Here is a 17,869-nt window from a genome sequence, read left to right as displayed (position 1 = left end):
TAATTTCTCTTCATTTGGTGATAGGGGCGGTCGGGTAGCCTAGTGGTTAAAGCGTTCGCTCGTCACGCCGAAGACCCGGGTTCGAATCCAGACATGAGTACAATGAGTGAGGCCCATTTCTGGTGTCCCCCGCCGTGATATTGCTGGAATATTGCTAAAAGCGGCGTAAAACCAAACTCACTCACTCATTCATTTGGTGATATTTGTTCTATGTATAAGATAATATTCAACCATCATCATCTTTTAGGTCACACAACTTCACGTGCCTATCTTTAGTTTATTTACGGTTTTTTGGGGGGGTACATAAATCACATACGTTATTTTTTTATTTTCTTTTGGAAAAGTCATAAATTCACTTTATTTCGGTAAATGTATGCCAACGGCCTGTGTTTCATTCGATTACATGACGTGTAGAATACATACAACATATTTATAAAAAAAAGAGTTGACAAGAGAGAATATGTATGACATTATATCCCTAGAATAGTTTTACGTTGGAGCATAGCATGATAAAGGTACACAGCTATATTTTGAATACAAGTACCGCCTCTTGTGGCCATTAGAAGATAACATTTATCTTATTAGGATGAAGGCTATAAGTTTCTTGTATATATTCTGTACGTAGCTGTTTGTACGCAGAGCAAACTAATAGGAAGTGATATTCATCCTCAATGTATCCATAATTACAACATTTACATAATCAACCACTTTGTGGTATATAAACATATCTACCAGTTTCAACAGGCACTATGTGAAAAACATCGAAATTGTGCTCGGGTCACTTTGAATTTCTTGACAGATATACAATTGAGGTCAGCTCTCTTTCAAAAAGTAACTTTAAACAATAAATATGATGATGTGTTGGTATCGTTTTGGAGCATGCTATGCCAATCCTGTTCAGGTATCTTTTAGGCATGACATGAATTCAGATAAGAAAGATTGTGGATGGTGAATATACTACTGTTCCTCATATACAGGACATATTTACATTTCGAAACCCAGTTGTGTTTACCTTTATTAGATACCTGTAACATTTGGTACGGGAGTCAGGCATTGAATACAGCCAGTAACTAATACATCTTTTTTTCTCTTTTTATTTATTCAGTTAGGTGTAGGTTACATACCTATACAGCAGTCAGCAAACTTAAGTTGGCTACAGGTGTCCAACAATGTTTGCAAATGGTGAAACGGGCAGGCTACATTTGCCATGTTTATTAACTAGGTGTGAAGCTAAATCCTTACAGTACATTAGTGGAAATTGTTCATGTTAAAAAAATATTTAAAAAATAGAGACATATTAACCAGACAATTCATTTGCCAATTTTTTCCATTTTCTGTCAAACTGTCTTATTGTATTGTTTTTGTGTGCAAATACGTTATTGTTTAGATGGATTTATAGCCGCATCTCTTAAAAAGTGAACTAGAAACGTAAAATTTAAAAAAAAGTAGGAAATATATATCCACCGCGATATTCCTACAATGTCACAATGTGGTACACTTGGCGCATGCGCTCACACATCAGATACGAGTATCTTCTTGACAATGTCTGTCAACTGAGGTCGGGACACCTGTAGATAAACAAGATACTATTACACCGAATAAAAATGTCTGAATATAGAACAAGGTGAGGTGACATTGAGTTGAACGTTGCGTCCAAGATTATTGCACTTATATAGCGACGTGCTTGTACGTGTGTGTATGTCCGGACTGATGCCGATTTATAGTGCTAGGAGTGAGTGAGTGAATATTGCTTAACGCCGCACCAGCAATTTTGCAGCTATTCGCGGCGAACATATAGTGCTAGGACACTGAGATACCATGCCGCAGTTTAACATGAATACCCCACTTTGACACAGTATACTGACTCCGAGCCGACCAGTCCTTGTTTTAGCCCCTTAATGTCGAGCGCCAGACAGGGTAACAACAAGTACCATCTTTTAACGTCTTTTGGTATGACGCGGCCGGGGATCGAACACCGGACCTTCCGCTCACCGGGCGGACGCTCTACCACTAGACCACTAGGCGGTCGAATATACAACAACAAATGGTTTCCATTTCAAATTGGGGATCGAACATCAAATGGTTTACATTTCAAATTGGGGCGGTCGGGTAGCCTAGTGGTTAAAGCGTCCGCTCGTCACGCCGAAGACCCGGGTTCGATTCCCGACATGGGTACAATGTGTGAAGCCCATTTCTGGTGACCTCCGCCGTGATATTGCTGGAATATTGCTAAAAGCGGCATAAAATCATACTCACTCACATTTCAAATTGAGGATAGAACCCCGAACCCCGGACCTTCCGCTCACCGGGCGGACGCTCTACCACTAGACCACGGAGGCGGTCGAATATACAACAAATGGTTTACATTTCAAATTACATTTGAAGCCAAGCCAACAATTGAATTCGGATGATACCAACATGGAATGGTCCAGCGATCTAATGTGTCGCAATATAATACGTCCCCAGTTGCAAGTACCCATTGGTTCGTATCAGTGCCCTAAGTCAGTTTTGCTAGTTCTCCACACGGGCGTTTAGTGTGAGCATGTATTTGCGTGTGTGTGGCAACGTGTCTACTACCTATATTCTAGGAAGGTTGTTTTTCACCTTAAGGGAATAAGTATACACCATTAACAGCCATCGATGCCACAGTGTTCTTTGCATTCATTCAAATCTTGAAATACCCCACTTACAAAGAGTCACATTTAAGTACAGTAAACTACGGTTATAACGAACTCAAATGGACCACTAATTTTAGTTCGTTATAACCGTAGTTCGTTATAAGCATATATACAACACCTATACAGCAAATGGCCGGGACCAAAAATTAAGTTCGTAATATCCGTCAGTTCGTTATAAGCGTTTTCGTTATAAACGTATTTTACTGTATCTGTCTATGGGATATTATTTTTGTCCCGTTGCTGTTATAATAACCTATCTGTCATAGTTTGGGGTTTCCATCTACTAAGACTCATTAATCACTTTTGGTGTCCTTTGAAATAGATAGTGAACGAATGATAACATGTCGTGATTGATAGCTCTTCGGTTCATGCAGGTGGATATGTAGAACGACCAGGGTGAGATATGTGTAACTCTTTGACATATATTCATAATCACAATAGCATATCAGCAACTTGTAACACGGAACGTAATGCATTCTGGCCATAGTCGTTAGGTTATTATCAGCATGCATTCTGAATGAAAGCGACAAAGCCCTTTATATATTGATATTCATAAGAAATCTCTGTCACACCAGTTTCGGATAAATTAAATGAATAAATACATAGTATTACCTTCTTTCGTGCTCCAACTTTTGGAAACTCATCTAAGAATAGAACACGGTCTGGTCGGTCCCTTTCAAGCAGCTTGAAAAAAACATTGCAAAAAGGGGGGTGAGTTGTGTCTACGACCGCCGTATTAATGGATCAATGATGAGCGAGTGTTATGGTTTTACGCCGCTTTTAGCATTATTCCAGCAATATCACGGCGGGGGACACCAGAAATGGGCTTCAAACATTGTACCCATGTCGGGAATCGAACCAGGGTCTTCGGCGTGACAAGCGAACGCTTTAACCACTCGGCTACCCGACCGCCCCGGGATCAGTGATGACACCAGGTGTTCGCCAAAATGGTAAGCATGTCCTGCTCCAGCCGTACCCATCACTCACACAAGAAAGACTTTTTATTTTATTTTGCCAAACGCCTCATATCAGTATTTCCATACGACGACTTCTTGTAAACAATCGAGTCTTGACCAGACAATCAAGTGATAATGAGGGACACGATAGCGTGTTGCTGATTATGTGGAAACCAAAAACGTTGTATTTACTTTTTGCGGAAACTAAAAACATTAAATCTTTTTTTTGCGGAAACTAAAAACATTATATTTATTTTTTGCTGAAACTAAAAACGTTATATTTTATGTTTTGCGGAAACTAAAAGCGTTATATTTATTTTGAGCTACGTTTGCAGTGTACGAATGCAGATATTTTGGTGATTACCAGTAAAGAGAAACACTTGAGATACATGACGCTCTAAACAGTCATTTGTAGGTTGAATTCCTTCCATCGAGTGTACTTGTGGCAAGAACGTATATAGTGTTTATGACAATGTTATTCCAATTACAGTAATAATCAACATTCACCGTTGAATCGATCACAAACTGACAACAAATAAAGTGACAAGTTCGTAAAGAAGACAAATTACATCAACACTACATACACAGTAAGGAAAACGTTTCAGGAAATGTTTTCTAAGAGCAAGTATTTGACACAAGCTGGTTTTTAGGTAACAGCAGGGCCATATGGTAGGCAATTCATTTTGGGTCGAGGAGTTGCTCATACTCACATAACCCGTGAAGATCCGGGTTAGAATAGGTCTTCAGCAACTAATGCATGTCGTAAGAGGTAACTATGCTTGTCGTAAGAGGCGACTAACGGGATCGGGTGGTCAGGCTCGCTGACTTGGTTGATGCATGTCATCGTATCCCAATTGCGTGGATCGATGCTCATGATATCAATCACTGGGTTGTCTGGTCCAGACTCGATTATTTACAGACGGCCGTCATATAGCTGGAATATTTGTTAAATATTCAAATTTGACATTTAAAAATGATCCTTATCCTATCTCGCCCGATGACAATCTGCTTGAACTACCTCAAGTGAATATTCAGGTATCCTTGACAATAATGCTCTGTACATAGACCATTCATTCCCTACAGAAAGATTACCTGTTGATAGTCAATCCTAATTATTTTAGCATCCCCTCACCTTAGTGAGCAGAAATGTCGTTATGTCCTCGCTCTTGGCTACAGCACCCTCGCGTAATCTGAAACACATGTGAATATAATAACTTGGACGGACAGGATTAGGCCACTGGCTCATAATACTGTCATGTATCATCATCATCATCGTCACCATCATCATCGTCATCATCATCATCATCATCATCATTACCACCACCACCATCATCATCACCATCATCATCATCATCGTTGTTGTTTTTAACTCTCAAAGTATGAACAAAATATCACAGTTCCTAAGTTGTTAACATTGCGTGAATAGAAACTTACATTGTGAATAATGTAACAATGTTTCCGACTGGATTATTTTTGTAAATGTATAGAGTGCATAGGGGTATCTATGCAGTTGCATAGAAATGTTGCATAAAATGTTTAATGTGATAGGCCAATGTGCTAGGAACACGTTCATTCACAGATTTGAGCATTAAATGTAGGATTTAACCGGGCGGTCCTATAAAGACACGTAGCTCTTGCATGCCTGTAGGATTAAAAAATAAAATATTTAATGAGGCGCCTCTGAACATGAACAATCATTTATGACGACAGTTTCATATCGTTACCAATAATTCTGGATGCCTACATTAAGCCTTTGTTTGTTTGTTGTTAACGCCGCACTCAGCAGTATTCTAGCTATATGACGGCGGTTTGTAAATAATCGAGTCTGGACCAGACTATACAGTGATTGACATCATGAGCATCGATCCAAGAAAATGGGATACGATGACATGCATCAACCAAGTCAGCGAGTCTGACCACCCGATCCCGTTAGTCGCCTTTTACGACAAGCAGAGTCGCTTTTTACGGCAAGCATGGCATTCTACCCCGGATCTTCACGGGTCTTTAATAAAGATACACATACGCATATTTCAGTACTTACATGACGCAAGCAACAATGGCAACACCAAATTTGTCGTCGCTCACACCCACGACCTGGAACATTAGAATAGCGAGACATGCAGGTGAACAAAACTTGGAAGCATGGTGTGCTCGTGGGTTTCACCGAAGTGGTAAACGTCTGAGACCTGCATCACATCGGGCTTTCCTCCCACCATTAAGCTGGCACGCCGTGATATAATTGGAATACTTTTAAAAGCGGCGTTAAACCCAACTCACTCACTCACACTATTTATATGAGACATAAAACCTCACTGATGAACAGGTGAGGTGAGGTGAGGTGAGGTGAGGTGAGGTGAGGTGAGGTGAAATTGGGTTTAACGTCGCGTCCAAGATTATTGCACTTATATAGCGACGTGCATGTACGTGTGTGTGTATGTGTGGCTGCTTGTACTAGTCCGGACTGATGCCGATTTATAGTGCTAGCTCACTGAGATACCATGCCGCAGTTTAACATGAATACCCCACTCAGACACAGTATACTGACTCCGAGCCGACCAGTCCTTGTTTTAGCCCCTTAATGCCGAGCGCCAGACAGGGTAACAACAAGTACCATCTTTTAACGTCTTTTGGTATGACGCGGCCAGTGAAGTCAGTGATACTGAACTAGACTGCCCGCGATCTAAATCTAGACTACAAATGATCTCGGTCTGTGACGTATTTGCGCATGTCAGTTGTACCTTCACGTCTCGAACTTTCCCGTGTTGTCTCACTGCAGCTTCAACAACTTCCGGGTAGACGACATCGCCCTTCTTTTTGTAGCGGATGCAGTCTGACTTACGACCCAATACTTCCACGTGACCAGTGGAATCCATGCTTCCAATATCACTGCGCGAAACAAGAAAATAGTCCTGTATCTACAACATCCTATGTTAGCCTGCTTTCGTATTTGGTAAACAGATCAGCTCAGCTGCTGCTTTCTCCAATCCTCTGAAATAATTATTGTTCTAAATATCTATACGCTACAAAAAAGGTATTAAATACAAACGAATTACCCAGAATGGAACCAGTTCCGCGCGTCAAGGACCTTCTGTGTATTGGCGGAACTGGTATGATATCCATTGAACCGTGGCCAGCCCCGGAAACACAGCTCCCCAATACTGTTGACCGTTAGGATGTCACCCTCATCATTTATCACCTTGATCTAAAAACAAAATTGAATAAAATCATATGAATCCAAGAAGGCTAATGTTATCAATATGGATGAGCGAGATTATGTACTTCATAGGAGGTAGGTGTGTAATACTGCGTTCGGAGGATTGTTATTTTTGATCCGGGCACTTCAATATCTAATGGATTGTTTTGTGATCGGGTATGGTTTTACGGCGCTTTTAGCAATATTCCAGCAATATCACGACAGGGGACACCAGAAATTGGCTCCACACATTGTACCCATGTGGGAATCGAACCCGGGCCTTCGGCGTGACGATCGAACGCTTTAACCACTAGGCTACCCCACCGCCCCAAATGTCTGATGGCGTCAAAGAATATGATGGAATCATTTCATTTATTTGATTTTCTTCAAACTTCTCGACACAGTTCTCTTGTCACCTGATCGCTAAATACCAGGAGTACAAAGTCCTTCCAGTCATTACTATCAACTTGATGTTTGCCAAAAATGTATGAGAATATGTCTATATTTCGGTCGCTGTCGCTCTGGAGTGCAAATATCCTGATACTCAGTATGCCAAATACTGGAATGTTATTACAGTAAACTACGGTTATAACGAACTCAAATGGACCACTAATTTTAGTTCGTTATAACCGTAGTTCGTTATAAGCATATATACAGCTTTACTACAGCAAATTCTAGCGACAAGAATATGTTCGTTATATCCGTCAGTTCGTTATAAGCGTGTTCGTTATAAACGTAGTTTACTGTACATCAATGTGATAAGCTCGATGTTGTTCTTCAAAGAAACTAAATTTACTTCAAGACATGACGATAGAAGGAGTTAAAATTAGACACCCCCATGACAATGGCTAAAAGAAATCGGTAAACGTGCTATAGTTTCGCTAGGTGGCCTGTCCACTGTCACTGGTTTGTGTGATCAAGACTTGATTGCATGCAGACCGCCGTTGCACGGCAGGTGTAGCGTTTGGCAACAGGTGGTGCGGGTTTAAAGTCGCCTCCAATACTTATATAGCGACGTGCATGCGCGCGTGTATGTACTTGTATTAGTCCGGACTGATGCCGATTTATAGTGCTGGCCCACGGAGATACCATGCCGCAGTTTAACATGAATACCCCACTCAGACGCAGTATACTGACTCCGAGCCGACCAGTCCTTGTTTTAGCCCCACAATGCCGAGCTCCAGACAGGGAAACAACAAGTACCATCTTTTAACGTCTTTTGGTATGACGCGGCCGGGGATTGAACCCCGGACCTTCCGCTCTCCGGGCGGACCACTAGACCACGGAGGCGGTCACACCGATGAACAGAGTGAACAGGGTCATCATGGTGATTGATGAACACAGTTCGTACCTAACATTGATATGATTGTTGAACAAAGTCTTTTTTATGATTTTATTTCTTTTTGGAAGACACACACAATAGGTTTACAGAATATAGTTCACATGCAGTCTTAAATACATACAAGTTACAAAGTATATTTTAACGTCTTTTGGAATGACGCGGTCGGGGATCGAACCTCGGACCTTTCGCTCTACCACTAGACCACGGAGACGGTCGGCAAGAAACATTATATGTACCTCAACATGCGGCATAGCATATCCCGCCGACGAGATGAACTGCTCCCTTGTCGTCATGTCAGGAGACGTGGTCATGGCCGTCAGGAACTCAGTTGCCCCGAAACCTACCTGGACAAAGTAAGAAAAGGTACAACTTGGATACCAACTTCTGGTTTATAGCGGCGTTTCGATGTAGATTCTTACACCGTTGTCAAGCTAGAGTGAGGTGAGGTGAGGTGAAATTTGGTTTAACGTCGCGTCCAAGATTATTGCACTTGTATAGCGAGGTGCATGCACGTGTTTGTGTGGCTGCTTGTACTAGTCCGGGCTGATGCCGATTTATAGTGCTAGCTCACTGAGATACCATGCCGCAGTTTAACATGAATACCCCACTCAGACACAGTACACTGCCTCCGAGCCGACCAGTCCTTGTTTTAGCCCCTCCGCTCTCCCGGCGGACGGTCTACCATTAGACCACGGAGGCGGTCCCAAGCTGGAGTGACAACAACCAAGTGATGAGAGGTAAAGATGCAGTACATGTTGTGGTGAGCAGATTAACAACAACGGTAAGAGATAACAAGTTGTTTGTTGTTTAACGCCGCACTCAGCAATATTCCAGCTATATGACGGCGGTCTGTAAATAATCGAGCCTGGACCCAACAATCCAGTGATTGACATCATGAGCATCAGTCTACGCAATTGGGACACGATGACATGCATCAACCAAGTCAGCAAGCCTGACCACCCGATCCTGTTAGTCGCCTCTTACGACAAACAAAGTCGTCTTTTACGGCAAGTATGGGTTGCTGAAGATCTATTCTACCCCGGATCTTCACGGGTCAATCGTATTTGTGAGTAAGGAAGCCCAACCTACCACAAAATCGGAATATTCCTCAGCTATTTTCCGTCGAACTTCTTTGCTCACAGCCTGGGTAACAAGTAAACCTATAATCAAAAATGTTCATCGTGGTACAAATATGAACGTATGAAGTATAATGTTTTGTTCAAACAGTACAGCGTTAAGGAAGATTTGAAACTTTTATATGTAACAACTTTAGTTTTTGTTATGATGTATCAGGGCTTTGTCTTGCCCATTCATCAGGTGAATATCGAGTAAGTGTAATGAGGTGAGATGGGGACTGAGACCGAGCCGACCAGTCCTTGTTTCAGCCCCTTAATGCCGAGCGGAGGCTCTACCACTAGACCACGGAGGCGGTCAGTAAGTGTAATGAGTTCATATATATATAAGCTGATATGCATCCATGTTGATGGGGAGGCAAGAAGTAGCTCTGAGACGCCACTATAAACTATAAAGAAGTTGATATCCATAAAGGTTTCATGTCCTCGTGGATTTCATACATCTAAATTCCTATTAAAGACGAGTACAGCATTATACAGATATTAAAAGGACAATCTTCTGAAGAAAACTGGTCAGTGATCAATATTCTATCTTATAAAAACATTGTGAAAAACATTTGATAACAATGACAATGACAGGAAGTGGTGTTACCGGATCTGAGCGACGACAGATTGTATCTGGAAGTTGTATCTTGTTCCATGAACCCAACAACCCAAAAAGGCAGCATAGATATCGTCGTGATCCTAAACCCATTGTCAAATGTAAACACATGTCCGTTGGTCAGTCAATACGCGGTGCCATAATTTGGCAAGGAGATCAAAAACGGGTTATGATTTAAATACTTAAAGTATTTTTGAAATAATGTTGGAAATATGTTTACTAAATAATACCAACCAGAATGTGTGAATACCAATAGGTGGCCTGGATAGAGAGTATTCCTACCTACTGATGGCACTGACGTGTGGAAACCAATAGGTGGCCTGGATGGAGAGTATTCCTACATACTGATGGCACTGACGTGTGGATACCAATAGGTGGCCTGGATGGAGAGTATTCCTACCTACTGATGGCACTGACGTGTGGATACCAATAGGCGGCCTGGATAGAGAGTATTCCTACCTACTGATGGCACTGACATGTGGATACCAATAGGTGGCCTGGATAGAGAGTATTCCTACCTACTGATGGCACTGACATGTGGATACCAATAGGTGGCCTGGATGGAGAGTATTCCTACCTACTGATGGCACTGACGTGTGGATACCAATAGGTGGCCTGGATGGAGAGTATTCCTACCTACTGATGGCACTGACGTGTGGATACCAATAGTGGCCTGGATGGAAGGTATTCCTACATACTGATGGAGCTGACGTGTGGATACCAATATGTGACCTGGATGGAGAGTATTCCTACATACTGATGGAGCTGACGTGTGGATACCAATAGGTGGCCTGGATGGAGAGTATTCCTACCTATTGATGGCACTGACGTGTGGATACCAATAGGTGGCCTGGATGGAGAGTATTCCTACCTACTGATGGCACTGACGTGTGGATACCAATGGGTGGCCTGGATGGAGAGTATTCCTACCTACTGATGGCACTGACGTGTGGATACCAATGGGTGGCCTGGATGGAGAGTATTCCTACATACTGATGGCACTGACGTGTGGATACCAATATGTGACCTGGATGGAGAGTATTCCTACCTACTGATGGCACTGACGTGTGGATACCAATAGGTTGCCTGGATGGAGAGTATTCCTACATACTGATGGCACTGACGTGTGCATACAAATATGTGACCTGGATGGAGAGTATTCCTACCTACTGATGGCACTGACGTGTGCATACATATATGCGACCTGGATGGAGAGTATTCCTACATATTGATGGAGCTCACCAGTACGTGTGGATACGAATGGCAGACCTATATTTCACAACATTATTTTACATAACTCGTTGAACGTAGAATTCAATGTTTTCTCGAAAATCAAATTGTCTGTTTTGGGCACGGAACACATATTCATTCCCATGAAGCAAACTACATACTTATGCGATGGTGCTGTAATGTTTAGCCACGTCATCAACATCTTGGAAAATTCTGATATTCCACAATTATACAAACAATCTTCAGTGAGTGAGTGAGTATGGTTTTACGCCGCTTTTAGCAATATTCCAGCAATATCACGGCGGGGGTCACCACAAATGGGCTTCACACGTTGTACCCATGTCGGGAATCGAGACCGGGTCGTCGGCGTGACGAGCGAACGCTTTAACCACTAGGCTACTTGACCGCCCCAACAATCTTAAGATGTTTTAACCTCTATATACACATGTGTAATTACTGTTATGAGAATAATCCACGATTGTACAGGACAAATCTTAAAAGATTGTACCAAACAGTGTTATTGTATAATACGTATGTGAAAATGAATATACACACTTCTCTCTTTCAATGATCTCTGTGAGTGTCTGCACACTTTCCGCTGTGTAGTCGAGAGTACTCGGCAGCATGAGGCCCACGTGATCCAACCTCCAGTGATACAAAATAGCCAGAGCCTGGGTGACAGGCATGATGTCATCGTTGTTAGTGTTAAGCCACGCTTCGACTTGCGGCTGGAACACAGCAGAGGAACAGGCCCGAGGTTAAATATTCCCTGCTAATACCACATACTATAACAACAGCACTCAAACATAGTCAGACCCGTGAAGATCCGGGTTAGAATAGGTCTTCAGCAACCCATGCTTGTCGTATGAGGCGACTAAAGGGTTAGAATATGTCTTCAGCAACCCATGCTTGTCGTATGAGGCGACTAAAGGGTTAGAATATGTCTTCAGCAACCCATGCTTGTCGTATAAGGCGACTAAAGGGTTAGAATATGTCTTCAGCAACCCGTGCTTGTCGTAAGAGACTACTAACGGGTTAGAAAAAAGTCTTCAGCAACCCAGGCTTGTCGTAAGAAAGGGCTAACGGGTTAGAAAAAGTCTTCAGCAACCCATGCTTGTCGCAAGATACGACTAATGGGTTATTATAGGTCTTCAGCGACCCATACAGAGGCGACTAACGGGATCAGGTTGTCCGGCCGACTTGGTTGATGCATGTCATCGTAACCCAATTGGGTCGATGCTCATAATATAAATCACAGGATTGTCTGGTACAGACTCGATTATTTACAGACCGCGCCGTCACATTGCGGGAATATTGCGAAGGTGGCGTGAAATAACAAACAAACAAACAAATTTCAGTAAAAATAATATTCAATAAAAACCTTCTTCTGGGGATTCTTTCTGATGACAGAAAATTTGGCAAAGTTCACCAATGCATGATGCCCCACATATATCAGTTTCGGTTGTCCTGTTGTTCCCTAAAACATATAAGCATCTCTGTACCTCACTTCTGAAGGTAGCGATTTTGCGAAGAAATAAATATTGCTTTAGACGAATGGCGGTATACCTTTGGAGTGAGTGAGTGACTATGGTTTTACGCCGCTTTTAGCAATATTCCAGCAATATCACGGCGTGGGACACAAGAAATACTTTTCACACATTGTGCCCATGTGGGGAATCGAAACCGGGCCTTCGGCGTGACGAGCGAACGCTTTAACCACTGGGCTACCCCACCGCCCCCTATACAGTTGGCGGTACAGACAAAGTAATCGTCAAACAGTACTAGTGGTGTGAACAGTGATTAAGTACGTCCCGAACAGCCATGATACTACATGGGGGGGGGGGGGGTCTAAGGCGCCGCTGTGCAGAGTTGCCAGAAACCTATGATTGTGGGTTCGAATCACGGTTCGCCCCGATTATGTTTCTAGGTTTGTCAGCACCATACCCGTGCTCGTTGGTTTCAACGAAGTCTGAGACCTGCATCACTTCGGACTTTCCTCCCACATTAAGCTGACACGCCGCGATATAACTGGAATACTGTTAAAAGTGGCGTTAAACCCAACTCACTCACTCACTCACTACTACCTTTGGGTGAACTTGTTCTAAAATGATCCTAGATCGAGTTTCAACTGGTCCCAACCAGATCGCGATCGGACAAGAGCGGCTGTCTATTTGTGCCGGTTTGGTCAGGACCATCTTCATGAGGCAAGGGTCCAGTTTCCACCCTTGCCAAACTAGGCTGCAATTATGGAGTTATATGTTGGCTGGACTGACGAATAGTCCAAGACGACTGGGCCACCCGTGCGACCCCCCCCCCCCCCCCCCCCCCCCCCCATACTCCATTAATAACAATAGTCATAACAATTATTGGTAAACTCAGTAAAGTGAATAATTGCTATTTTAGAAGTATGCATATGAATCATATACTTGAAATTCTGAAGTCATGTACCGTACATATGAAAATATTAAGAAATATGAAATACATACAGTTGACGATAACATCCACGCATTATCGTCTTGTGAAACATGGCGTTTGGAAGACTGTAGTTGTTCTTCTGACACAGCCTCTCCATTCTTTAAGAACTCCTTGTGGCTACAAAATGTTCCTGCCCTGCAAACATAGGTGCTGATATAAGAAATACCAGAGGTCGATTTTTGAGTAAATTATTACACTTTTTCATGTTATGGATAGTGATGTCGGTGCAATAAACTAATCCTATAAACTTGTTATCACAATTCGATAACGCTACCAAATCGTTCAGATATAGTGAGTGAGTTGTATTTAACGCCGCTTTGAACAGTTTTCCAGATCACCGCGTGTAAGTGTGGTGTGCTAGAAAAGTCCGAGGTGATGCAGGTTTCAGACGTTTACCACTTTAGTGAAACCCACGAGAACGACAGACCTTGAAACATAATCGGGGTGAACCGGAAGTCGAACCAGAGATCATAGGTTTCTGGCGAGCCCAAGGGATGCAACTCCGCAGCAAATAGCGGCATCTTTGACGACACGACCTCCGTGGCCCCCGTTGGGATAGAAGTCTCCCGATGTGTAAGTGTATACAAATTTATAAACTTGGATGGATAGACAGACAGACAGACAGACAGACAGACAGACTACAACTAGACAGCAGCGATATCTTATGATAATGGAAAGGGTTTTGTCACTTTAACTTAGACCTTTTTGTATAACATCCAAATAACACATGTAAGTAATATTATCCAAAAATATTAAAGAAAAAGAACTGGTCACGTGTACAAACAAACGCGACATCCCTTCATATTCTGATAAAGGTGGATTATAGATGAAGGTGCCATTTGCATGCTTTTTCAAATTTACAAAAACAGAGGCATGCTGTTCAATAGCAACCACGTCAAGGAACAAATAGTTTGTCCCATTCACAAATTGGAACTGTCTGTTTACTTGTTGTATTTCCCCAAAATGAGACCCGTGTACAACACTAGAAATTCCAAAGATATCAAGGATAAATGGTTAAAATCAAAATCACTCAAAAGCTATCAACCCGAGACATCCAAATCGGTATCACAAACAATTCATAATTATTTTTGGAAACAAGAAAATAATACATAATTCTGTCATTCAGACTCACATTTTGTTGGAATCGGAAGTGCCGAAAGAAACACAGTAACAATCCCCATTTCTGAAAAGAAATATAATATTTATTCATGCACGTGTTATTTGATGTCATACTTCAATTCAATGTATATATTACAATTACACACATTATTCAATCAGTATTAACCTACAATTACTCATATTATAGAAAATGTTCGGAAGACACCCTGCTTGTATAATACAGTAAACTACGTTTATAACGAACACGCTTATAACGAACTGACTGATATAACGAACTTATTTTTTAGTCCCAGCCATTTGTTGTTTATATGCTGTATATATGCTTATAACGAACTGCGGTTATAACGAACTAAAATTAGTGGTCCCTTTGAGTTCGTTATAACCGTAGTTTACTGTAGATTAGTGTATGGAGGCAGCGCACTATTCAGGAATCGTAATCGTGTGAGCGAGTCAATAGGCTTTTTAACGGCAAAACCCGAAAGGAAGCAGCTCTTAAACATTTAACACTTTGGCGAAAGACAGACAGGCATCCTGGTGACAAACCAAGTATCATAATCAGGGCGAGTCTTGATGTTCAACCCACGGTCATAGGATACTGATACGCCCAAGGGACGCAACTGCACAGAAAAACAGCAGCGGCGTCGGCCACATATGTGCCCGTCATGACGAGAAATAGATGTTGTTTATTTCGTAAGAATGTAGGCTCAGCGGGCTAGATTCACAGCATACAATGCAACTGTGCACAGTAAAATCGTGATGTAGAAAACTAATTTAAGAAATACAGAACATGGTTTGGTTATATCATACGATCATTGGCATGATAAATGTGCATAAAAAGGTTTTTAATTATCTTTATTTAGATGTTGACATTAACGAAATACATGTAAACAGTGCTGGATGAATTACGATTTTTTTTTGGAACATAACTATCTAGTAACGTATTATATTTCGGACAAATCACTATAAAATGGTATTCATCCTCCACAACATTAGTACAAATGTATTGTAATGGGAATAACATACATTTTTCACCGAGTCATGTGGGAAACTAACTAACGAGCCAAACCTTTCAAGTATGTTCCCTAGTGCTTCTTCAACAGTCGAGTGCTCATTCTTTCCGCAGATGATCAGTTTCGGTTTTATCTATCGAGAAAAGTTATACAGAAACATTATTTGAACATACTATGTCAAACTTTTGTTTAATGGTCTTAGATGTACAAACTGATGTTACATTCCACGGACTGATGCAGATGCACAATTACTGTAACAAGTTGTTATAGGTTGGAAATACGATATGGTATCTAGGAATATTATCCATCAGATAAATATTGTTCATATCATTCAAGTAAAACGCCCAAGAATAATCTCGAATATCCCCTAACATAGAGCGGAATGTCAAAGTAGTGATGACAATTATATGATTAACAATACTAAACATCTTTTTGAATACACTTCATTTGGTAAAATGTTATGTACACTGTACTTACGATTTCAACTAATCGTGTCAGGGTTACCTCTTTCGGATCAAAAAGAAAGGGCTGAAAAACAAAGAGGACAATACATTTTCCACATTTCAAATTATGATTTAGAATTACGTATATATAATCACATATGACATCAACTACTAAATGAGTAGCTTCAGAAGTAAAAGTCGAAAGGTATTAACATATTTCGTTTAAATACTATTGAAAACAGTGTTTCACTCACTCACTCACTCACTCACCCACCCACCCACCCACCCACCCACCCACTCACTCACTCACTCACTCACTCACTCACTCACTCACTCACTCACTCACTCACTCACCCATCAACCCACCCACCCACTCACTCACTCACTCACTCACTCACTCACTCACTCACTCACTCACTCGCCCGCCCACTCACTCTCACTCAACATATAGCATGGAGATATATTCATCAAAGATCATAATGACGTTGCCCCCAACTTCCCCTATACGTTATACTCCCCCCACCCCCACCCCCACCACAAACACCATTCACACGTACACCCAGCACAGTGAGATGGAGTACGATTGTGTGACCTGTTAATCTACTCACATCAACCCAGCACAGTGACATGGGACCACGATTGTGTTACCTGTTAATCTACTCACATTAACCCAGCATAGTGACATGGGACCACGATTGAGTTACCTGTTGATCTACTCACATCAACCCAGCACAGTGACATGGGACCACGATTGTGTTACCTGTTGATCTACTCACATCAACCCAGCACAGTGACATGGGACCACGATTGTGTTACCTGTTAATCTACTCACATTAACCCAGCACAGTGACATGGGACCACGATTGTGTTACCTGTTGATCTACTCACATCAACCCAGCACAGTGACATGGGACCACGATTGTGTTACCTGTTAATCTACTCACATCAACCCAGCACAGTGACATGGGACCACGATTGTGTTACCTGTTGATCTACTCACATCAACCCAGCACAGTGACATGGGACCACGATTGTGTTACCTGTTAATCTACTCACATTAACCCAGCACAGTGACATGGGACCACGATTGTGTTACCTGTTGATCTACTCACATCAACCCAGCACAGTGACATGGGACCACGATTGTGTTACCTGTTGATCTACTCACACCAACCCAGCACAGTGACATGGGACCACGATTGTGTTACCTGTTGATCTACTCACATTAACCCAGCACAGTGACATGGGACCACGATTGTGTTACCTGTTGATCTACTCACACCAACCCAGCACAGTGACATGGGACCACGATTGTGTTACCTGTTGATCTACTCACATCAACCCAGCACAGTGACATGGGACCACGATTGTGTTACCTGTTGATCTACTCACATCAACCCAGCACAAGGACATTGGACCACGATTGTGTGACCTGTTGATCTACTCACATCAACCCAGCACAAGGACATGGGACCACGATTGTGTGACCTGTTAATCTACTCACATCAACCCAGCACAAGGACATGGGACCACGATTGTGTTACCTGTTGATCTACTCACATAAACCCAGCACAGTGACATGGGACCACGATTGTGTTACCTGTTGATCTACTCACATCAACCCAGCACAGTGACATGGGACCACGATTGTGTTACCTGTTGATCTACTCACACCAACCCAGCACAGTG

At 42.1% G+C, this 17,869-nt stretch overlaps 1 protein-coding gene across 1 annotated transcript; it reads right to left on the bottom strand.

Moving 5' to 3' along the window:
- Positions 1 to 1,287: 1,287 nt before the first annotated feature.
- LOC124137882 (medium-chain acyl-CoA ligase ACSF2, mitochondrial-like) lies at positions 1,288 to 16,267 on the bottom strand. The gene is made up of 15 exons (XM_046504360.2): positions 16,215 to 16,267; positions 15,794 to 15,870; positions 14,741 to 14,791; positions 13,620 to 13,743; positions 12,515 to 12,610; positions 11,689 to 11,861; positions 9,895 to 9,986; positions 9,259 to 9,329; positions 8,406 to 8,513; positions 6,688 to 6,836; positions 6,373 to 6,520; positions 5,676 to 5,728; positions 4,767 to 4,824; positions 3,291 to 3,362; positions 1,288 to 1,568 (listed from the first exon to the last, which is right to left on the bottom strand). Coding segments are annotated over exons 3-15 (1,203 nt in total). The 5' UTR covers positions 14,743 to 14,791; positions 15,794 to 15,870; positions 16,215 to 16,267; the 3' UTR covers positions 1,288 to 1,511.
- Between the last annotated feature and the right edge of the window lie 1,602 nt (positions 16,268 to 17,869).

Source organism: Haliotis rufescens, unplaced genomic scaffold (assembly GCF_023055435.1).
Source record: "Haliotis rufescens isolate VD_foot unplaced genomic scaffold, xgHalRufe1.0.p SCAF_57, whole genome shotgun sequence".
Classification (NCBI taxonomy): domain Eukaryota; kingdom Metazoa; phylum Mollusca; class Gastropoda; order Lepetellida; family Haliotidae; genus Haliotis; species Haliotis rufescens.
Note: the sequence above shows the minus strand (reverse complement) of the source record. Positions and strands in the feature narration are given on the sequence as shown.

Excerpts from the sequence above, each read along its gene's own strand:
- LOC124137882 (XM_046504360.2), bottom strand. Across the intron at positions 9,987-11,688 it reads GAGATCATTGAAAGAGAGAA|GATCACGACGATATCTATGC; the intron begins GTGTGTATATTC and ends CAATGGGTTTAG. Across the intron at positions 5,729-6,372 it reads GGAAAGTTCGAGACGTGAAG|GTCGTGGGTGTGAGCGACGA; the intron begins GTACAACTGACA and ends CTAATGTTCCAG.